Source organism: Polypterus senegalus, chromosome 6, assembly GCF_016835505.1.
Source record: "Polypterus senegalus isolate Bchr_013 chromosome 6, ASM1683550v1, whole genome shotgun sequence".
NCBI classification, from domain to species: domain Eukaryota; kingdom Metazoa; phylum Chordata; class Cladistia; order Polypteriformes; family Polypteridae; genus Polypterus; species Polypterus senegalus.
This window is the reverse complement of record NC_053159.1, coordinates 116771478-116796036: the sequence shown is the minus strand read 5'-3', so window position 1 is coordinate 116796036 and position 24559 is coordinate 116771478. Positions and strand designations below refer to the sequence as shown.

At 39.5% G+C, this 24559-nt stretch overlaps 1 protein-coding gene across 1 annotated transcript in view; it reads left to right on the top strand.

Moving 5' to 3' along the window:
* LOC120531458 (protein spinster homolog 2-like) overlaps positions 1 to 24559 on the top strand; it is a 64291-nt gene that overhangs the window by 29333 nt on the left and 10399 nt on the right. Inside the window, exons 3-5 of the mRNA XM_039756891.1 lie at positions 7567 to 7703; positions 14293 to 14444; positions 17720 to 17786. Of these exons, the coding sequence (XP_039612825.1) occupies positions 7567 to 7703; positions 14293 to 14444; positions 17720 to 17786 (356 nt within the window). The remainder of the gene's footprint in view (positions 1 to 7566; positions 7704 to 14292; positions 14445 to 17719; positions 17787 to 24559) is intronic.

Sequence of the window (24559 nt, the reverse complement as noted above, 5' to 3'; positions counted from 1 at the left end):
AACATTGTTCTCCCTATTAATTGGAAATGCCTGTCATATTTTTGTACTTTTGTTTTAGTCCACGACACTGATCCCTCTGCACTGCCTCCACTTCAATAAGGCAGATGGGCAAAGGCCACCTTAACAAAAGCTGTACAGGATGCTGGACAGTATTGGCCACACCCTTCCTATTGTTTCTATCTCTTCAGTTGTCTTTTATTATTTAAACTAATCAACATAGATGGGTTATTATGAATTAGCTCATACTGCTGTTTTTAGCTGGACTACAATGGCTTGTTTTCACCTGCGGATGCTGTATATTATCTATAACACTCTATAAGATATATGTGGATTCTTCATGTTCTCCATTTGCATTGTTTTTTCCCCCATGTTCCGAAAACTTGGTTCACTGGCCACTGTAAACTGATTGTGGATTTATATACATGTGATGGAGTGGCACTTCATAGAGGGTTGATTCCAACATGTACCAAATGTTGTTAGGATAATGAATTTGAGAAATGAATGGACTGATGCTTTATACTAATCTGTAATGTAAAATAATCTCAATGCATGTTCTCTATATTAGTACATACTGATATGTAACAGTCTAAACAGTATACAGTTTATTAAAATATATACACTTATCCTGAATTTCATAGTGAGCACCATCCCAAGGCACTTTACAAGTACAGGTACATAAAATGACTATTTACATAAAGTACACATAATCTATAATTGCAGGCTCGTACAGTGTGTCAGTCCAGTGTCTTAATCATCACACTAACTGCCCAATATGTATATATTTAATACAATATGTAATGGTACACATTGTAAATATTATTCCCAAGCTGAAAAGAAAAGAACACAATATATGCAACTTTTGGCTGAGTAGCCTTCATCAGGTGTGTGCAGAATGCTATGCTGACAAAATGTGTTTCTTACTTTCTTTTCTTTTCAGCATGGCAATATTACTTACCATTTTTACATTTTACATTTACACCTTGGATAGACATTCAATAACTCTGTTTAATGTGTATATACTTATACACAGATTTTGCGTCAGGGTGCACTATGATGGATAGGTGTCCCATTCATGATTGGTTAAAAACCTAAGTACATATTTAGGCTCCATCTCCTTACGTGACAGGTGTGTGTAGTATATATCCTGTTTTAGCTGGTATGTTTATTTGAGTTTTTAATTAAAATCTCCTGTTATGCATTCACCCATGGTGCTCTCTATGACTTGCTGCACTCTAGGCACCTTGGTATTGAGCCTGAGACACTTGATTGTAAAACTCAAGGTCACAATTTCAATCCCTATCACTGACTTGCTGTGTGACCCTCAACAAGTCATTTTATCTGTCAGTTTTAGGTGCACACAGACACACACACTGCTGTGCTTTGGGCTTGTAAGTTACAAGTCACATAGGATGAAGTCTCATTTGAATAAATAAATATAAATGTACACTCTATTTGCTGCTGGGAAGTATTCTGTGATGCTCTACACTGTAGTCGACTGGATATTAGTGAATGCTATTCCAATCCCCACAATGCTGAACTAGATAAAATGGGCTTAATAATGGAATAATGGATGCTTTGCCTTATGTTAAGATGTAGTACGTTGACCTATGTTTTTTTGTGTGACTCTGTAATACTGTGGATTAAGTAGGTTTGATAATGCAATTATACAATATTGTGTGTTGACTCCTGCTTCCTTTATTATTTTTACTATTTATTAATCTGCGTTAATTTGTGCTGATGTTTGTAGGCCCATAGTCATGGTCATTTTTAATGCATGTTATGAATTAATTCATGCTGAAATTATTTGATTTAGAAGTCTGATTTGTCTTGTGCTTTCATAGCCTCAGGGGTAATAAACTAATGCAGAACTATCTGACAGAGCTGTGCTATGCTTCGGGACTCAGTTTTACCAACAAGATAACAATTACCCCTGCACACTACACCTCCTCATTGTGGGCTGTGTCAGCTCACACCTCCAGAGAAATGATCGCTAAGTCCATCTCAGAATTCTCCCTGCATGCCTTAGGCCCTAATTCTTAGAGGGCAAAGTCACCTGGTTTGCCGGGAGACTGGCTAAGCACATTTCCTTGAGAATGCACCCATTCGTGTGATGATCGTCATACTTTTGACTTAATTGAGTTCTAATTTAAGAAACCTGATTGTTTCTTTCCCGGTAATTGTATGTCCGATTAGATGGGCTGGTGCTGTAAAGGGACGGAAGTGTCTGAGTAATTATTAAAGCAGCAGCACAGTACACAAGCCAGTAGTCACACTAAAATAGGAGATTGTGCTGCATGGGTGGCAAGTTTCTTCATAGTAATGGAGCTTCTCAATCAGATTATCCTACTAGCTTGGCTGATTCAGTATTTTAAGGAACTCCATTTCCAGAGTGCTGGTAGAGGCCTCTCCGTTGCCGAACTACGAACCACCCACTGTCCATCTGGGTCTACCTTGACTTTCCACTTTTTGCAAACTAAATTAAGAAATTAGGAAGCTCCTTAAACATAATTTGTACTGCATTTGATTAGCCCAGTGGCGAAGACTGTTGCTAAACAAACTGGGTGCTGAAATACCAAGACCCAGCATCTGTTCAGAAAAATCTGCCTGAAATCAAATTGGTTTTATCTATGACAACTGCATAAGAAGTCCAAGATAGTCATCACTAATGCAAATGAGTTGGCACTTATCCAGTTGGAAAAGTTAGATCAGCAGCATTTGGGTGCTCCAAGGACCCTCAGTTAATGAATATCACAAAATGTAGCTGTAGTAAGGAATCCTGCTCTTCTTAAGAGGGCTGAAAGTGTCCCATTCATGTACTCCGTCTGTTAGCACAATCATCAGGCTACATGAACCATTTTGAGAGCCATCTTGTTATTTCTGCACATCCTAAATCCCGCCATACTACTCATTTTAGTCTCCCCAAATTAGTTTATTTGTATTCCACAAATTAACAAAATGGGTTAGATATTTCAGTTCCATTATAATCAACACAAGTGCAGCACAATAATTTGGATCAATTAAGTCTTGTTTAAATTCATTTACAACATATACAAAAAGAAAAAAAGAAAAACGGTAAATGAGATTATGAACAATGCTACAATTTTTCAACAGAACTAACATCATGGCTGACTAGGTCACCAGAGATATATAATCCAAGAGTCCTGAATGAGCCAGACATTTAGTTAACTTCACTGACTGTCGATTAGGACAAAAAATCTTTACAGAGGTCCACATCAGGTTCCTTCATGAGCAAGCCAACTGAGTGTTTCAATCATATTATAGGGAACCACTTATTCCATATTTGTCATCAAGGTAGGCCCTTATCTTGGTTTGTGGCATCAATCTAAATGTAACAGAGCAAAGTTCTGCACAAACTGTATCACCGTGTGCATGGTGAAGACTTTAGTATTATATCACAGGGTACTTCACTTTCACTATCTTTGCAATCAGTAATGGTAAGCCCTCCTTCTTGTCCACAGCTGTTATTTGAGTCAATTAAACACAATTCTGCATGTCTGTTGTTTGGTATGAGCAAAAATGCAAGTAGAAGGCCTCAGTATCATGTTTAAGGCCACTTCTTCTTCCATCATTGGTCTTATTGCATGTAGTCCCACCTCTTGGTACAACTCTATTATGTCAATCTATAAAGAAAATTAGTATATGAGCTTGAAGAGGATGTTCATGTCATTTTCATCCGGTGACCAAGGTGGAGGCCCACAGCATTCACTCCCCCATCTCTTTCCCCAACCAAAAAAATAAAGCTCTGCTTCTCTAAATACATAACCATAGCTCAATAATCATTTGACAAGTCCACTGGGGTATGCATGTACAGTATTTCTAATGTATTATTCAAGGAAATTAGACATGATAGGGCAGTGTTCTTTAAATTTATAATCTTGAAAAGCCTGGTCAAGATCAGCTCAGGCCAGTGTGCCATTTCTTGTTGGCCAACTCACCCTTGTCTAACAATACCCAGTCTGCAAGACAACATTCAGTACATTTCATCTAAGGTCAGCTCCCTGTTGCCCTTTCATTGCAGTCTTAGCCTGGTCATGACCCTGTCCACCTTTGTTCACTCCAGGCCAGCAAGTGGTTTCTTTATTATGGTGTGTGTGGTTTGAAGGAGGGGCTATCACTCAGGGGCCCTCATGCACACCACAGCAGAGTAACCTCTTACTACTCTTTTTCAGCTCCTCTGGCCCTTTCAGCACTTTAGGCTAATATGGGTCCTTGCTTTGAGTCTGCTGAAGCCTCAAAACCTTTTCACAATAGGCTTGCCAATATGGGTGCTAAAAGTATAGCGGTGACTCTGCACCTGCGTGTGGAGCATCCATGGGTTTGAGCAGCACCTTGAGGGGGCAGGTATTAGAACTAAAAACTACAATCTATGACTTCAGCCAGTGGGTGCTGTTAATGTGCTTAATACCAGTTTCCTGTGCCTGAGGCCAGTATGCCACTACCCCATTTCTCCTACTATTAACCCACAATAAAGACAGACTTCTTAAGAGGCCAGACACAGCTCCAGGCCATTTTGTATGATTTTTGAAGAAAGCTTGTTCACTGGCAGCTTTATTGATTGAGATGTCAGTCAACTTTTGTTGAAGCAGTTATCCAATCTCAGCCATTAAATTCTCCTTAAATCTTTTAGGGAGTCTGCTTCAGGAGCTGTGTTCCTGACCCAATGTGGCTATCTAGAACATTAATTAGCCTGTAGGAAACAGGGCACAAAATCAACAGGGCTATAAAAAAACTGGTGCAGTAACACTGGTAAAAAGTAGCCAGACCAAGTCTCTCCCTTTTTATTTCATCTACCCCACCTTCAATATTTACATGTACTCCTGTTTGAGTGGTGGGCACTGTATCAGGGATGGAACAGTTTTGGTGTAGGGAAAGGCAGAATTAACCAAGTGTGATGGCCTATCTCAAGGAACCCCTTGGAAGAATAGACTGAAGGAGAGGTGGTCCAGGACTATACAGTATTTTATATCTCTTATGAGGGAGTGCTTAGAATAAGTAGAGTCAACTATTTGGAATGTTCTATGTGCTGGACTGGAGTTCACAACAGAATGCCTGGATGCAAGTGAACTCACATGCTGACATCCTTAGGGTCCAAAGACACACACATCTAGAAAGTTTTGGATGGCAGGCCAGTTTCAGACAACTCCTAATTATTAGCAGCCCTAGCTTCTCTTTATCAGGTTTTGCAAGACTTATCAGCAAGACCTGGTTGGTAAATCCCCTTACCAATTTGACGTTTCCTTAGAGTACCAGGTTTATCAGATACATGATGACCATTTCTCAATTTCAGACTAAACTTGACAGCTCCATGTTAGCTAGTTCTCTTTCTCAAATTTATGATAGTATAGTATATGGTTGTCAGGCCTGTTGTCATTAATAAGCTTAGGCTGGCAGGTCTATGCTCTTTTACTTTCACTGGCTCAGATGATATTATATTCTGATTCAGGTTGAGATATACAGTAAATGGTTATGGTTGCTTGCTTCGGGTTACTTCTCCTCATTTCTGCAACCAATTCCCTGAGAGGGCATTGTAACTGGAATTTCTCTCTTTTTCATATGACTGTGTCTTTTCTGTACTGGAAGCTGGCCTGTTGTCAGTTTGGGCAGGAAAAACACTCCCTTGTCTGACCCTAGGGGACAGAGACATAGAAAAAATCCTGCAATGATAGACTTTTCAGCAAAAAAAGGACAAAACAAGCGGTGCGTCAAATTCTGACATATCTGGTTATTAATATCCCTTGACGGTGACGCATTTAGCCACGTAAGTAGTGCGCTGCCCACATAATGGACCCTTGGACACCTGGTGGTATTTGCCTCACTAGTTTATTCCTAAGGTTTCCAAGGCTACATAATTATACTCAAGCTTTTGTTCTCATACTGTAAATTTCCCATAGGAGTATTGTTATGTTTGTTTTGGGTGCAATTGGTGAAGATTTGTCATAAACACTGCCATGAGATGATAATATATAGCAGCCATGATGTCCTTACATGACACATCTGAAGCACATGATGAGCAGACACTCAAATAAAAGCATTAATTATGGAATAATGAACCACATGACTGTTTTTTTTAACAGAGTTCTAATCTAAATTCTAATAATAGTAAAGAGAGGCTATTCATACAAAATCAAAAATCAGTTTAAGGATACCTACCCGGTGACTATTTGGTTTCTTTTTAAAGTCAAAGCTAAGTCAAATGGTTTGGGACAATATCCCCCCAACAAAGAGATCTAATACCTTATAGTTGCTGAGACGATATGCCACAGTGAGTCATACTGCAGGTTGTACCAAGAGTTACACCTCACAATTTTGTATAATTAACTTATGTGTTTAAAATATCTTCTACACAATCCTCTTTTTTGGCATAATTTCCAAAATTAGTGGAAGCACATTTAGAACTAAAGCAAGAAAGTGCTTCTTTACTCAAAGAGTTGTGTGAATCTGGAACAAGCTATTAAGACATGTAGTTGAAGCAGAAACTTTGACAACCTTTAAGAAGTATCTGGATGAGATATTGGGAATGCTTAGCTATTAGTTAAACAAATTAGCTTGATGGACTGAATGGTCTCCTCTCATTTGTCAAATTTTTTATGTCCAAATGCATTTAGAAATTACATACTGTACTGAACATACTCTCCTTCAAGTTTTTCCATTCTAAGTATCCACCAGTACAATGGTTTATTATACAAGAATGTCCCTGAAATCCGCATCCTGTTCTGGCAGATGCCAACCCTTGGAAGAATACCAGTCTATTGGAGGGTGTACATGGCCATAAAGAAAGCTTGCCATCACTATATCGGCAATCCCAGGCTATGGCCTAGACCTGGAGTTGAGAGGCAGCTATACTCACCATTACTGTGCCACCTTAGCTACTGAAATAATCATTTAACTTAAATATTAGTTTTTGTATTCAATCAGTGAAATTAAATTGGACTGTAAAAGGGGTGGAGAGTCTTGTAGAAAACATTTTCAGATTATATGAACTAAGCACAGCAAGCGTCATTGTGGTCTCACAGCACTTTGTACTCAAAACTGATTCTTGGTTCCTAGGGTACCTTTTTTTGTAGAGATTCCATGTTCATATCAATGTTAGTCTGAGTGGAAACACTAAATTAGTGAGCGAGCAAGTGTGCCCTGCTATTGACTAGCATCAATCCATGATTCGTTATTGCCCTTCACTAATTAGACTCCCCTGTACAAGAAACAAAAAGTAGGTTCATATCATGAGTAAATAGATGGATGAATGCAGTGTTTATATTATGCTGTTGATACTATGCATGGCTAACACTACATGAATGGGGGATAGGAGGGTTCCTCTCCGTCTTTTACTACCCCTTATGTCTATGTACTATGTTCAAATTCTGCAGTGTATGGCAGGTTGAGGACCTCTCATTATTTTTCAATATTACATTCTGTAAATTATTCTTTATTACTGGATAGTATGCTGTGGTTTTTTACTCATTTAAAAAAAGGCAGCTACCAATATTATGATCACTACCCCTGTTTACCGTTGCTTATTTGTTCTCCTTGTTCTGCTCTTCCTTTCAGTCTTTATCTGCAGTTTCATGGTGGCAGCTCCCATCTTTGGCTACCTAGGTGACCGCTTTAACAGGAAGATCATCCTGAGTTGTGGAATTTTCTTTTGGGCCACTGTCACTTTATCCAGCTCCTTCATCACAAAAGAGGTAAGATGAGACAGCGCAGAATTCTGAAATGCTCGCTTCTGCTCAAAATTGTGGAGATGCCCAAGTAGGGGAGATATCTTTGCGGCCTATTAAAATTTTTGGTAAATGTATACTGCCAAACCACAAGCACAAGACTACTGCAGAAGTACGGGTGTGTACAACAGGGTTCTGAAGGCAAAGTTTTGCCCACCATACTGAAGAAAACAATAAAGCTGGCACCTGCATGTCTCTTGAGGATTATCTCAGATTTTTTAGACATGGCCATTTACAGCTGGCAGAATATCTCTGGGGAAACATTAATCTGGAAATGTGCAAACAGATTTTAGAAGGTAGGGAGCTGATGTGGACAATGAGCCACAGTAAGATGGACATGTAGTTGGGCATGCAGCAAAAGACAATTGGACACTACAGTGATCTTACTCCATACAAGGGGACCAATAGAAAGTAGAAATCTGAACAGACACTGTACATGCAGCAATAAGAAATGAGAGGACCTGAAGTAGAGGCAGACTGACCAGCAGTTAAAGGTATTTGGGCAAGATGACCAATAGGACACAGCAAGTTTAGAAGGCAGAAGCAATGAATAATTTAAAAGGATGCTCAGTAGGAAACAGCAGTTTGGAGTATCAGAAGGAAATGCAGCAATGGGCAATAGAATACTGCTGTCCATTGAGGCAAACATTCAGTAATGAAAACTGGCAAAAGGCTGGCCAATCGGACATGGTAGTTATGCCAGGAGACGGACATACCTTAATAAAGAATGGGGTAAACTTGAGGAACTAGACATGACATTCTAGAAAGGAAGAAGGGCATAAAGCAGTGCATAATGTGTGAGGGCTGTTCAATGGGACACAACTTTGTGAAGTGTCAGAAGTAAATAAAAAAATTTGCAACAGGTGAAAAGTGGCCAGTAGGACACTGTAATCAGACAGGCAAGAAGAACCTGCAAGCACGAGCAACAGGGCAAAGTGATTAATAGGACACAGTGATCTTGACTGACAGAACAACATGCATCAACAGTTAATGGGATACTGCAATGTGGATATATGTACATACAGTTATGGGTAAAGCTGCACTGGTGAGTAGAAAGACATGCAGTAAAGCGGAATGTAGCAAGGCCAGCCAATGGGCACAGCATTTTGGACAGACAGAACACTATACAGTAGAAGGTAATGAAACAAAGCTAACTTTTAGCACTCTGCAGTGCATACAGTCTGGAAGGTATGTAGAAATGGGCAGTCAGGCTTAGCTGACCAAAGTGGTATAGTATTCTCAGTTATCCAGCAATAGGCAAATACATTTCAATAAGGTCCTGTCCATTTCTAATCGCAGTCCAGATAGTGACCTTTACTTGCATGACCTGCAAATATCCCAGATGCTGAGATGTCTATTTAAGACTCCAATTAACAAATTCAGTTCTCAGTGTCTCCATGATACATTTTAGTTCTGTAAAGTGGTGGAGTAGCTCAATGGAAACTAATCTCTTCCAGTTATTTCTGAGCTATGTGGTCTAACCTCCTTGAGGCCAGTAATGAGGCCATCATTTGCAGCAGGTAATAGGTTGTCAAGATGCATGCAGGCGCTGCTGACACGTGCTGCTCGTTGAACACATATGCATGTGCACGCGCGCACACACACACACATTTTTTGATGACTTTAATTTTTTCCTCAAATCTGCTTACCTTTTAACTTTAAACAGCTCTCTGCTTGTCAGATACAGCACAGAATAGTATTAAGCTGCAGAGCTCGGCATAGCATGAAGCTTGCAGAGACTGAGGGGGTGGGGGATTATTCAGTTTGCCACCCAGCAGCTCATGTTGTCACTTTCTGATCTTTCATTGCTCTTTTTCCTGCCATCACACATGTGGAGAGACAGCACCACATGCCCTTTGTCCTCATGTCTGCCTGGCAGCCATTTCATACAGTGTCAGGAGGCTAACATTCCAAACATCATTCCGCAAGACCCTCACTCTCTCTAGACCTAGTGTACTTCGACCACCCAGCTGCTACAAGCAAAAGCACTTGGTGAAAGTGGAGATAAAGCAAGTTGAATCTTCAGACATACACTATAACACTCTGCTCATCTTTCCTGTGGTTCATGCTGCATATAATGTGATCAATCATTCTCCAAATTTAAGTAAAATTCTTGAAGCTTCTAGACTTCTTGCAATGATTTTCCTTCTATCCAAAATCCCAAAGACGTGTACGTTATCTTAGGTTAATTAGTGATTTTAAACTGGCATTCCTCGTAAACTTGGTATTCCTGTTTTGGAGTCCAAATTGCCAATCTAAACTTTAGCAAACACACTTTTAGAGAACAGATTGCGGGACAGTCACTTTTGCTCACTGTGTAACATGAACATGCCTGTCTGAATACTTGCTGTCACATTATTGTTTTATGCAACCTTTGTTTACACCCATTTAGAGTGATGTGCTCATTGCTGTATGCATGGTTTTTTTTTTGCATATTCCTATTCCACTCTTCATGTTTTGCATGGCCAGGACTATGTCAGATGCAGCATAATTTGTTTCATGTGTTGACTTTTTCGGATTAACAAAAAAAGTACAACGTCGCTACATTACCAAAAAAAAAAAACCAAGATATAACAGTGCAATAATCTAGGAAGACAAGGTGGTGCAGAGGGTAACAACTAATTGCTATCTGTGTGGAGTCTGCATATCCCTCTGCATGTCTATTACAATTCTCCCACAGGTACTCCGATTTTCCTCCAACATCTCAAAGAACTGATTTTTTGAATGTTTTGTTTATGCAATAATCTGTTCATCAATTTTGTGTACCTGCTTATTTACATCATAGGATCACATACAATGAGGGGCACAGACAGAACAGCAGTTCATCAGAGGACATCCTCATTCAAACTCCTATGCTTAGCCATGCTGTCAGGAAACTAAAGTACCTAGAGAAAACTAGAATACTAAGAGACCATGCAAACTGCAAAAAGCCTGTGACCAGACCAATAACTAGATCCAGGTCCCTGGAGCTGTGAGGAAATAGTATTAACCAATGTACCACAATAATGATTATTTATTAACAGAAAAAATAAACAATACAAAAACAATATGATCCCTCTTGTTGGCAGTAGGCATTTCTCTACCTCCCACTATCCCTCATGTGTGACAGACACTGTTGTTTCATTTATTCATGCTTATTCTGCATTGTTTAGTTAGTAATATACAAATTCCTATTTTTCCATTCAGAGTCATAGAACCTACTATTTAAGTTCTTGGTTGTGTCAAAAATCCTAGTCGCAAATTCCATCAGTTATTTGTCCATGCCTTTTCTGAACATGTTTACTGTATTTCAATACAGGCATGTGGGGACAGGCCAAAGGCCACATCAGGACCAACCAAGGAACCAACCCTGAAAGGGACACCATTTACACCAAAGGTGCAAAAGTGTTGGAGTCAACACATGTCCACAGCAAAGCAAGAACATGACAACATGCAGACTCCACACTTAGAGATACCATGCTGTTACAAGCCAAGTCAGCAAGGCTAAAAAAACTGTGCCACATCAACGCCCACTCTTATTTGGGCAGATAGATCCTTTTCTTTTAATACTTCTCTTGGCATCTCGGCCCAAATAAAATGCATTTCTGTCTCCTCTCACAGCTCAAAGTGACCACAGAGCCTCTGCTCCCTGGTTGTGGCAGCCACTTTTGATGGCCAAGCTGTATTTTGTAGGCATTTGCTTTTCTGGTTTGGTTAGGCACATTCCATTTTTATTGTAGCCTTATTTATTTCATTTTTTTATTTTAATGACACTGTGTTCTATGTAGTTTGTTCTCTTTTGTTGTTTCGGTGTTTCTGTCTGTTTCTTCTGAGATTCTGCCCTAGTGCGAGACTCAGTCGCGAACTAGAGGAATCTAGGCCAGAATAAACAGCGGAGGAAGACATCATCTCTTTTGTGCGTTTGCTTTTCCTTAAAAGAACTCTATTATCTTCAGCGTGGCCCATTGATAAAAATAATATTTCTATAAAAAATCTAATTTAAATCGGAAGCGAGTGGGATTATTCTAAAGTTAAACTTCCATCTGCCGTCGAATCCCTTGGGAGAAGGCGAGTGGCCCTGAAAACGGAGCGTTACGCGGAAAGCGAGTGATGTGGGCGGCTGAGGCCGATTAGCCTGTTGGTGAGTGGGTTGCTCTAAGGCGGAGACGCGGTCTAGTTTGTGGGGACGACCGCGTGAAGAGCTGCTGAGAGAGAGAAGAGTGAGCAGCGGGGGGAGTCCTCGCAGTCCCGTTGGGATTATATAACACTCTGAGTAATAACTTCCTAGAAATGAGCCGCTCTAAGAATGGCCTCCCTTCCTCCCTCCAGCAAGCTCGCTGATGCCGCTCTATTTGCTATTTATAGTCGGCCTGTCTTATAGAATGTGCTCCCCAGCTTTACGCTGAGCTCCCCGAGGAGGTTCGGCAGACGCACTAGAGTTTATACGGTGCTGTCAGTTCCAATCGGTGGCACGGCGCTTTCTGAACTGACGTGCCCAGATGAAACGCGCAGCATGCAGAGCTGATTTGCTCAAGACAAGCGGCATCTGTGACTGGGGTAGCGAACAGTAGTTCTGAAGGGTCACAGCTCACGAGTGGATACGCAAACATACGTCAGGCCTATACGCAAATGTACATGTATTCTGTCTCACATGTATACGTCTTTTACATAAGTACGTGAGGACCTAATACATTTCTCAGTTAGAAAAGCACACCTGCACACAAATCAGATCACATGAACATAGTTGTCATAATCATACTTTCACACGTATACTTAAATAAAACTGTGCAAACATTCACATGTATAGGAAAGCTGTTACATACAAATATACAGTATTTATACCATAGGCACACATGAAATACCTGCAACTGCTTGCAAATCAAGGCAACATAGTGGCACTGTGATTAGTACTAGTAGTAGTAGTAGTAGTAGTTGTGTGTACAGAGCTTGGTGAAATTTTTATTTGCATGTTCATCTAACATGCAACATGCTGGAACTCTCAAATAATAAACAAAAATAAAGGGTTTCATTGTAAGTAACAGAAAATACAACTCGGATTACCTGATATACTCCCTACCCCTGCCCCCATGTAATTTCATAGATTCAGTTTCTTGGGTACAAGTCCTATGTCTGGACATTCTCCATGAGGAGTCTGAAAGTTCTGCTTTTGTCTTTTCTTCTGAATACTCCCAATTTCCTCTCACATTTGCAAAGATAAGTAGGTTAGGTTATCTAGTGATTCCAAATTATTTGGGTTTGGACACGTCTACAATTGGGCCATGCAATGGGATGTCAGTCTTTTACCCAGTGTTGTCAGGATTGGCTTCAACTCCGAGTGACCTTGAACTTGATTAAACGGATCTGAAAACATTATGCAATGTTACGCATGCATCTATCTCATAAGCATACTGTACACAGACATCTTTTAGACATCTCAAATGTATACCAACCTCAGTTTTTATTCATTTATGTAGAATGCATAGATATGCAGGTATCTTACAGGGCTATCCAAATACAAGCAGCAAATATCTCATTTTCATACACACACAAGTATCCAGAAACATTAATGTTCACATATCCAACATAACATACCAACAATCATAAGCACATCTCACATCTATTCTCTTGCTCATGTGTGCATACAGTACATTTCACATGAATATGCAAACTGACAAATGTGGGGCCAATCCGTACACCTGGAAAGGTGTAAAGATATCTTATATGCATATAAACACACGTCACATGCATGGAAAAACAAACATGTATAGGTATGTCAGAAATGCAAGTGCTATACAAAAACATAAATGTTCAGACATCTTACGTATTTAGACATGCTTGTATGCTCACGTGTCAACATGGACCAGACTGTGCATGTACCTCTTACGCATACCACACAAGAGATGCAGACATCTCAGACTGTTTGTAAAAAAACAAGTAATTCATCACAAGTGTTCGGACTTCTCACATGCACTTATAAGCATGTAAGTGTACACATTTCAAACCGCTGTGCCTCACAATTCAAACATACTTATCACACCAACTACACACATGCACAGACACACATCCCTGAACCCCCAGTGACATGATGGTATCTGCCATGAAGCGGCTAACTGTGAGCTGTAGAGGAAGGGGGAGAGGCTCCCTGGAGATATAGCCATGTGTTACGTGGGGCAGTAATGTTTTTAGTCATGTTTCCAGCTCATCGATCTGTAAATAATGGGGACATTTTATTGAGAAAAATAAAATGACTGGAGTGGGGAAGAATTACTCTTGGTGACCACTCAGCATACATAAATAAAAAAAGAGTTACTAGAGGCTGTTGGGAATTTTTAAAATGACAAAACAAGAAGTAGCTCATGTGGGCTCATTTCTTTTAACAGAGTGGCTGTTTGACTGGAAAATTGGCTTTCTCTCCAGTCTGCAGAGGTCTGGAGCTGAGTCTCCATATGAAGTGGTTAAGGTTGTGGCATTTTGAAGACAGAGAGGGGGGTGGGGTTTGGATTTCGAGGGAATCAAACTGCTAAAACTTACTGTTTTAAAATCACACAGAAAGTGACTATTTTTTCTTCCTCTGCAGTACTATTGGGCATTTGTTCTGTCAAGAGGCCTGGTTGGTATTGGAGAGTCCAGCTACTCATCTATTGCCCCGACTATCATTGGAGACCTATTCACCAACAATACCAGGACAATGATGCTGTCCATCTTTTACTTTGCCATCCCCCTGGGCAGGTGAGTACTGTAGCATGTTGCTCTATTACTTCTTTTCTGACTCTGTGACCTGTTCTGCCTCATCTGATGTTCTCTGACCTTTCACAGTTTTGTCTCCTACCCTTTCTTAGGTCACATCTGCTGCTTGGTTTCGTGGACTCTTATCCACCCACCCAATCTCTCTGTTTTATTACTAATTTCTTCTATACTAACCTGATATGTCTCCATCTTTCTTTAGCCTTATTTATTTCTTCCCTCACTTCTCCTTTGGCACCCCACCTTTACCCCCTCTTATTCATTCCTAGGCCACTATGCCTAAACCTTTATCTCCTCTTATCTTTTCCCCCATCCTCTTTCTTTTCCTTTGCTAATTTCATTTTTTTCTGTCAATCTTTATGCATAAATGCTGTATATACTGAAATAAAAACTCCAGTTACTGGTTTGTCACTGTTCTTCTAGTCAGGGTGCCATCTTCTTTATTTTCCTCAGCTCACTGCTTCTTTCTGAGGCTGACAATCTTTACATTTTTCAGATATGAACCTGCTTACTTATGGAACATTAGTCTCATGGAAGGGTCCTTGCCCTCCTAAAAAAACAAGAAACAGAGGAGCAAGGGACCATCATCCCTAAACTCTTCTATCTGCTGATCTATGGATCTAAGGCTTCATTTTCCTGCTTCCCAATTTAGGACTTGTTTGCTTAAAAGAAAAAGTCCAGAACAATAAGGAGGGGTCAATCATGCCTGCACAGGAACCCCCCTGCACACTCCCACCATCACAACAGCACTTCTGTTTGTTTTTTTAGGGTTAGTATGACCTGTAACCAGGAAGTGATCTCAGAGAGAGACAATCTGCTCAGGAAATGCGGCACAATTGTGCGCTGGGTGTCTGGAGACTGACCAGTTGGGGTCAATCACCTAGCAATGTAATGGGGTATGGTGTTCGGGGGGAGTTTTGTTGTTTCTGCAGGACATTTACTGCCCCATGTTTAAAGATGTACCTTGATTTCCTTGTTTTCAACTGGTTGCTTTTCTTTGCTACAGAGATTTTGTAATGCTTTTGTAAACAGGCTGCTGCCACCTGCCCTATAACTGTCACATGCAGAGAGCAAATAATATAAATGGAAGTGCATTGACAGGGGTGTCATTTTTGAGTGTGAGTTCATTCTTTGACAATCTGTTTTCTTCACATTCAGACTGTAAATTTGTTTTAAGTGTTGGACTTTTAAATTATCCTTTACAAACCTAACCTATCTAATAAAATAATAAACTTTGCTAGTCTGGCTACAACTCTGTGCTGATTCTTCGAACAGTCTCAGATTTGATGCAAGTCTCCTTAGTATGGTAGAGAATATTAATCCAACTCTATATGACAGTAAGTGTAGATAGTAACCCTAGAAGAAATTTGGATGAATGAGTCCTCAAAGACATACTGTAACAGTAAGCTTTTCAACCAACATCAGTCCACACTGAGAAAAGCCAGTCACTTCCAGTCTGCTAGTCACACTTTCCTAGTAGTTTTAAAATGAAACTTGCAATGGGAGTACTGTTTTATTCCAGAAAGGCTTGATGGCTATTTAGTTAACAGATTAGCACTGCTATCTCATGATTCCACAGGAGACATGGTTCACCACCCAGGGTAGACACTATTTGTTTCACAATCTGTATGTGTCAGTATGTTTCCTCTTACCTGTCAAATGGTTACTGTAAACTATCATTGCAAGCTGATGTTTCATACTGGGTTTAGACCCAGTTCTGCCAGGTAGGCCCCAGTTTCTACTGCTTTAAATGTGTATTAAATGGGTTGAAAAAAAGATGGATTAATCATTCCAGTATATTGTGTTTCATGCACCCATTTTATTTTCTGAAACCACTTAATCCAGTATAGGGTAATTAGGAGTTGGAGCTTAATGGGCACTGGAACAATACATAATCATAAATACTCATACACACACTCACTCATACCAGGAAAAATTACCATCCATAATACAAATTCTTTGGACTGCTGGGGAAAAGCCAAATCAACATGTAGATTCTACATGAAATGCACCCCATTTGGGGATCATGCTGGTAATGCCATCATGTGGTTGTCTTTCACTCCATTCAGTTATATTTTACTCACACCCAACTATCCATCCAACCATCATCCTTTCTGAACTTATTTTATCCACTATAAGGTCAGACAGAGAAGAAGATTACCCTAGCAACATCAGGGCTGAGGCCCACAGTACATTCAATTATACATAAATTGAGTCAATATAGAGGTGCCAGTCATACCTGGAAAAAGGTGGAGTCCCAGGGAGAAAAGTACACATACTTGAAGAGAACAGCTACATATCCAACTGTTGTGAGATGGCAATGCTCTATGCTGTGCCTAGCCCATTACCAGCTTTGTTCAACTCTATTAGGTTTAACTTTTCTTCAATGGGCTCTTTCAGTATAGTTGGGCTATCCAACTTTACCAGTGCATTATTTTACTGCAGGACCCATTTTATTCCCCTTGGTTTTTCTGCTAGGTAGGGTTTCTTGAGTCCCACATGGCCGTTTAACTCCAAAGGGCCCTGTTTTAAGTCCACCATAATTGTTCTCCGTTTATAGCAGTGTATCCTGTTTCACTCCACAAAGATTATTTGATACCAGTGTATCGTATGTTACCCTCATGAGTACTGCCTCAGTCCACCAGTTATACTACTGCAAATGCTGTTTCACTCTGATTTGACTTCAGTGGATCCAATATTGAACACTAGACTCCCTTCTCTCACAACGATCAAAGTAATTTGTAGGCCCCAGTTTGGCTACTTAGTGCTTGCACTAAGTATTTACTTGTCACTTAATTACTCCATTAACTTGTTGCAGTGGGCACTCCCCAGGGAGTAGTCGGACTTTGTGTGAGCAGTCCCAATAGAATAGTCAAAATGTCTATCCACATAACCCTCTAATTCATGGATAGGAAATGCTTTGCAGTGTTGGTTGAAGGGAAGGTGCGTCAGCACTAAGAAACATGTGGGTTATCACCAAAGTGTCACTATCCACCAATGGGCCCTTCAGAGAAGTCCATCTGGGGCATTATAGCTAAGTGAAACAGTAGATGGAATTGAAGTCACAAAGCCATTGGCTTAAATGCAACAGTTACTTGCCTGTGTAAATAACACTGACTAATTTCTTTAAATTTATTGTTTTTTCAAGTATATGGCTTAACCATTAAATGAAAGACTGGAGTATTTTCAAATTTTCTTGACTAATATATTTCTTTTTACTTTTCTCTGTCTGTTTTTATGTTTCTTTGTATGATGTCCAGCGGTCTTGGCTATATCCTGGGTTCAAGTGCTAAACAGGCAGCTGGAGACTGGCATTGGGCTCTAAGGGTGAGTTTTATATATCAGTGGAGTATTTAAATTACATTGGATGGGGTGATGTAGGGGCTTAAGTTGCATTATGCACAAAATGAGCAGGTTCCTGAGCAATATATTTCGTCATGTTGAACTTCCAGCACTCCTCACAAATACCATCAATTATTATCTTGGAGGATTCTATCAGAAATTAAGGTATTTTTCAAAGGTCTGTCAATTCCAAATGAAAGCCATAACCTCACCACATCAAAATCAGAACAAGCAAGGCATGTGAGTAGAACAAATATGATAGGACCCTTCTGGCATTGGTTTCCCTTTTCTTTCCTTATTTTGTTTAGTCCATCTCTGCTTTTTCATGGTATCCTCAGGGGCTGATGACACACACAGTGTCTGTAAACTCTTCACTAGCCAGCAGAAGCTCTAATTGTGTAATTAGACTAGCAGGCACTATCCCCTAAGGACCCCATTCATACAGAGTGTCTGTCTTTGACAGCTATACAAAATATAGAAAATGCTTCCTTTATAACCAAAAAAATCACAGATTTTGTGTAATAAAAGAATAAAACCTAGGTAAATCCTCTCAGAATTTATTCCAAAAACAAACAAAAAAAATCAAAAAACAAATCAGAAACAATTTAACGAAAAAAGGAAAAACAAATCCTACAAAAACCTGGTTGCACTAATATGAATAGCCTTTAATAATCAAGGATGTGGCTGCATTCAGAATCAACCAAACACAGCAAGTCTCATTTCATAATGTAGTTAGTATACACCTGACATCAAATAAAGTAGGTCTTATTGGACTCAAATAAAGTTTGAGTGTTGCTGAAGGATTATTCTGACAGCCTCTTGATTACAACATATTCCAAAAGCTATGGTCTACAAAAAGCTTTTAAAACATGAATGGGATCTCATCATTGACAGGCATCAATCAGGATAGAAGTGCAAAAAAGTTTCCAAAGCATTAAACATCCCATGGTACATGGCGAAGACAGTCATCAGCAAGTGGAGAAAATATGGCTCAACAGTGACTCTACAAAGATCAGGATTTCCCTGATTGATGAGAAAACAAGGAGAAAACTGGTCAGGGAGGGCACCAAGAAGCCTACAGCAACATTACAGGAGCTGTAGGATGTCCTGGCAAGTGCTGGTTGTTTCCAATATGTGGCAACAATCGGTTGTATTCTTCATATGTCTAGGTTGTGGGGTAAGATAGCAAGATGAAAGCCTTTTCTCAGAATAAAAACAACCAAGCCCGCCTAAACTTAGCAAAAAGGTATGCACAGTCTCCCACAACCAGATGGAAAAATGTATTATGGTCTGATTGACCTATATGGCAATAATTCCAAAAAACATTGACAAAAGAACACCTTACCCACAGGGAAGCATGCTGGAGGCAGCATCATGCTTTGGGACTGCTTTTCTTCAGCTGGAACTGGGGCTTTAGTAAAGGTGAACAGAACCATGAATGGCTCCAAGTATTAGTCTATTTTTGCATAAAACCTTCAAGCATCTGCCAGAAAGCTGAAGATGAAGAGAAACTTCAAATTTAAACAAGACAATGATACAAAGCATCCCATCAAAATCAACAAAGCAATAGCTTCATTAAAGGAAGAGGATCAATGTTCTGGAATGGCCCGGCCAGAGCCCAGACCTTAATCCAAGTGAAAATTTGTGCAGTGACCTGAAGAGAGCTGTGCACAGCAGATGCCCTCATAATTTGATAGATCAAGAAATTTTTTGCAAGGAGATTGGGCATAGATCGTCAAGTCCAAACGTGCCAAACTGATAGACTCCTACCCAAAAAGAGTGCTGTAATAAAATCAAAACAGGCTTCAATTAAGTGTTAATTTCAGGGGTGTGCACACTAAAGCAACCAGGTTTTTGTATGAATTTTTTTCCTTCTTTTCACGGAACCGTTTGATTTGATTTCACCTTATTTTTGTATAGATTTCACTTTTGCAGTTAAGGTTGGAGAAGTTCTGATAGGATTTATCTTGGTTTCAGTTTTCTATTACACAAAATCTGTGGTATTGGCAGGGGTGTAAATAGACCTTTTATATCCACTGTAGCTATATCTTTATACTGTATTCTTATTTAGTTCAGTAACTAAAACCAAAAAGCTCAAATATTAGATTTTTGAATCAGAAAATAAAACAAAAATTACTCAAACTAGTCCTTAATTTATAACATGACACTTAAATAGATAGATGGACAGATACAGAAATATGTAGGGGCATATTAGATAGCTGATAGTACTTTGCTGCACCCACCACACGATTAACCACCTGGATTGGGACCCGACTGCAGCAGGTGACACCCTAACACCACACTGTGAGGTTTTTTTTCCAGTGGCTAGAGTGCCACCAACCCTCACGTTTTCCCAGCAAGTTGGAGGACTAAGTTGTAGGGCTGGGTGCCGATTAACATCATTCCCAGAACAAAGCAATATCAGGTTAAGGGCTTTGCTCAAGGGCCCAATGGAGTAGAGTCACTTTTGGTGTTTAAAGTATTCGAACCAGCAACCTTCGAATTGCTGGCATAGATTCTTAGCCCCAGAGTCACCACTCACCTCATGTTAGAGAAAGATACAGAAATCAAATAGTCTACCAATGTACTGTATCTAAGACTGTATCATATAAACTAATGCATGCTGTTTGTAGATTGCTGTCTATTTAACCTCTACTTAATATTTACTGATAAATAGGTTTCTGAATCTGTTTCTGACCCACCCATCTAGAAATACATAGATACTTCTTGTGCTTTGACTACCAAAATATTATAAACTGTATCTGGTGCAGTTGCTCCCACCAGTTAAGAAAATAAAACTTGGCACGATAACTGGCATAGTTCAAATGCCTTAATCAGCTCTCCTCTTGAAAATGCTGAACAGCCAACACCCTTGTGCCAGAAACTGCAGAGGCTTATAAATCAAGTATGTGGCTCTTATTCCCACGCATTCTGATTCACGCATACACTTATGTGGACTCTGAAGAATGCCACTCTACTGCTCTTCATTGCTCCCGTGTTACTGTCTTGTATTTATTTGTAGACAGATACTTAGTTGCAGCTCATCGGTGTGTATGAAATATGTACCATGCATAATGACTCTATTCAATGAGTTTACAAATGACTATTAATAGTAAGACCAGTTTCTGTTTAAAGCAGTATATTGATAAATGTATAATAATAATAATAATAATAATAATAATAATAATAATAATAATGCAAACAAAAATCATATTTTATATAGACCCATTCAATGGCAAACAAAAACCTGTGTATATTATAGGTGTACATCTCTTCCACAAATGTTCTCTTGTATTTTTTACATTTTTCACACAAGCAGCCTATGTGACTTGTTCAGGATAACATACTGTAATAAGTAGAAGGTGGGGATTGTTCTGGCAATTCTATGGCTTAGAATTAAGTTCTTTAGATGCTATGCAATATTGTTTGCCTACTTAATACTAATGGGAGCCATGATAATGCAATAATACAATGTTTAGCACTGCTGCCTCACAATTAGAATTTCAAGTCCTGGTTCCCAGTCTAATCATTGTCTATAAGAACCTGCATGTTATCCTTTGTCCACGTGTGTTTTCTCTGGGTACTCCTAACCTCCCATATTCCAAAGAGAGTCATATTATTCTGAAGGGAACTTAAAATAGTGTTTAGTTTGGTTCAAACCTTTTACCCACTGTTTTAATCACAGGCTCTGGCACCCTGCACCCTTCAATTAAACAAATTTGAACTATAGATGGATATTGATACAAATATAATGAATTAATTGGTTGAAAATAAGTGCATGGATACACCACCATTATTATTATTATTATTATTATTATTATTATTAATTTGCATCCATTTGATTTCAGCTTCACTCAATACTTGTTTCCAAATCTGATAGATTTTTCAAAATAGAATTCAGATCTATTACTTGTTAAAACACAAAAATAAAAATCTAGATCAAAGTGTTCTGGTAATAAATAATATAGTGAGCAATTCCAAAGGTAAAGTTAAGCACAGAATATCAGTTATAGTAAACTCTTCAATACCTAACTTTGTAGGTAACTGTTTTTTTATTTTCTAAATTTTGTTGCATTACTTATGAATCATTAGTTACTAATATATTAAAATAATCCTGGAGTCTATTCTTTACTCTGATTTTTCTTTTCAGCATGTTATAACTCCTCGTTTTTTATTATTTTACAGAATATGTGAGTTATGCATTTTGTCAAATTACTGAACATACTTTTCTAAAGCAAAACATCAATGCATTTGATTAAATTTAAACATCTTTGCTTCATGAAACATAAATAGAGAGCATTTCCAGTGAAGTCATTTGGTCAATCATATTAGTAAAAATTGTCTCATAATTAAGAAGGAAAAATATATTACAGTCTATTGCTTTAGTTTATTTATCATTTAATTGATGTTAACCTTATGTAGCACCTTTCACTGAGAGTACATTCAAAAATTCAACAGATGGCATTCTTTATAAATCTATTTTTTTAAAGAATCATGGAACCACTTGGTGACAGTAACACTATGAATGAACCTTGTGTCTTGAATTAAGCCACCAGTCAATAATGCTTATTACTTATTTACATTATTCCTAATGGAATTCATATTGCTTTTTTTTAGTATTCTAGCAATAATAATACAAAATTCTGTATTATTTTTATATATATGGCCCATTGTAAGCTTCCTCTCTTTGTCACATCAGGAGGAAACTCTGTAGTGTATATATCCGGTATTTCAAAAAAAGACAAAGCTATCTGTAGAGTGCACTGGGCCAGTTCAGAGTGTCACCAATTAAATGAACACACAAGCCTTTAATTTGTAGGAGGAAAAAAAAGAGTATCTGAAAGAAAAAAAAAATGCACATGCACAGTGATAGGGCCAGGACATTGGAGCTAATGACTGCACCATCATGTTGTGCTTTACGCATATGAAATTCCTCTATAATAACTGAGTATTCCTATCTCATCCCAGTGGATTCACAATCTATTAGAGTATCTAAATTCCTCACAACAATTTGGCATTCCTGTGGTGCCTCCCTTGGCTCTTGTCTCACAGTCCTATCTAAATTTCTGAGAAACAGCATCATATTTTATGATGTTCAAAAGCTCACAAGCAATTACCCATTTGATAATTTTGAGGCATACTAGTAATACCATAAGCATTTTTGACTGTCTAGTTTCCCCTGTAATAGCCCATTATTTTTGCCCTTCCACAGAAGGCACATAAAGATCTATCAATCTATTGTAAAGGCCAGCCCTGACACACACAAACGTAGGACACAGGTTCAAAGCACACAGGTCTTTTATTTTCTTTTACCCCCTTGTTGGGATTCCCACAAGCAGAACAACACAGTCCCAAACACCACAACACAATTCTTTTCTCTTTTCTTCTTTCTCCTCCAGCTCTCCTCCTGTCAAACTTCGTCTCCCTCCTCCCAACTCTGGCTCCCGCAGTAGTGGCTGCTGGCTCCTTTTATAAGACAACCGCCCACACAGGTTCAGGTGCCACTGCAGCTCCCCCTTGTGGCACTCTTGGACCCCAACAGTGCCAAAGAGAACTCCATCTCCCATGGAGCCCTACGGGTATCCAAGGCACCACTACCATCCAGGGGGGCTGCCATCTAGTGTCCCAGGGGAGGTATTGTGCAGCCCATGCCTGTTCCCCGGACCATATGCAGAAGAGGCGTCCTGGCCAGGCATTGGCCCCGGCCGTCCGCCACACTATCTATCTATCTATAGGTTGGTCAGTCAGTCAGTCTGTCTGCCTATCTGTTTTGTCCATTTTTCTAACCCAATTTAACTTTTATGGATTCACAGAATTATGGAACCTATGCTAGTAATAAATAGATGTAATTCCAGTCAATCACAGGGCACACTCATAACTGTGAGTTTTTAGTCATCAATCCACCTTATGTATATCCATCCATCGTCTAACCCGCTGAATCCGAACACAGGGTCACGGGGGTCTGCTGGAGCCAATCCCAGCCAACACAGGGCACAAGGCAGGAACCAATCCTGGGCAGGGTGCCAACCCACCGCAGGACACACACAAACACACCCACACACCAAGCACACACTAGGGCCAATTTAGAATCACCAATCCACCTAACCTGCATGTCTTTGGATTGTGGGAGGAAACCGGAGCCCGGAGGAAACCCACGCAGACACGTTGAGAACATGCAAACTCCACGCAGGGAGGACCCGGGAAGCGAACCGTGCCGCCCACCTTATGTATATATTTTTGGAATGTGAGAGGAAGTCAGAGCAACAAGAAAAATCACCACACAGACTGAGACAAAAAATGCTTACAGTGACTCAGGAAATTAACCCAGGTACCTGTAGTTGTTGGACAGTATCACACACCTTAATGCTCTCCTACAAAAAAACTACACCTTTTCAGCTGTTCAACTGTTCTCTCCTTCTCCATTAACTTAAAAAAATGTAAAGCATGTTCTCTCTGCATACAGCAGCTTGCAGCGGATGATCAGAGAAGCAGCTAACAGTGCTGACAACATATCTCGCCTCCAGACTGGCTCACCACTGCAAATGAGTGCTGACACAGAGTAGTGTCATCACTGAACAATTTTCACACATGATAAATAATGCTTAGGTGTAAATAGCTGTCTCTCAGCCTAAAGCCATTCTTACATAGTCACACTAAATGATTCAAAGCAGAAAAAGTACTGAGTACAGTATATCAACAAAGAATGTCAGAATACCTAAGCACTTAGGAGCATCCTTACAACTAAGTGAATTAATAAG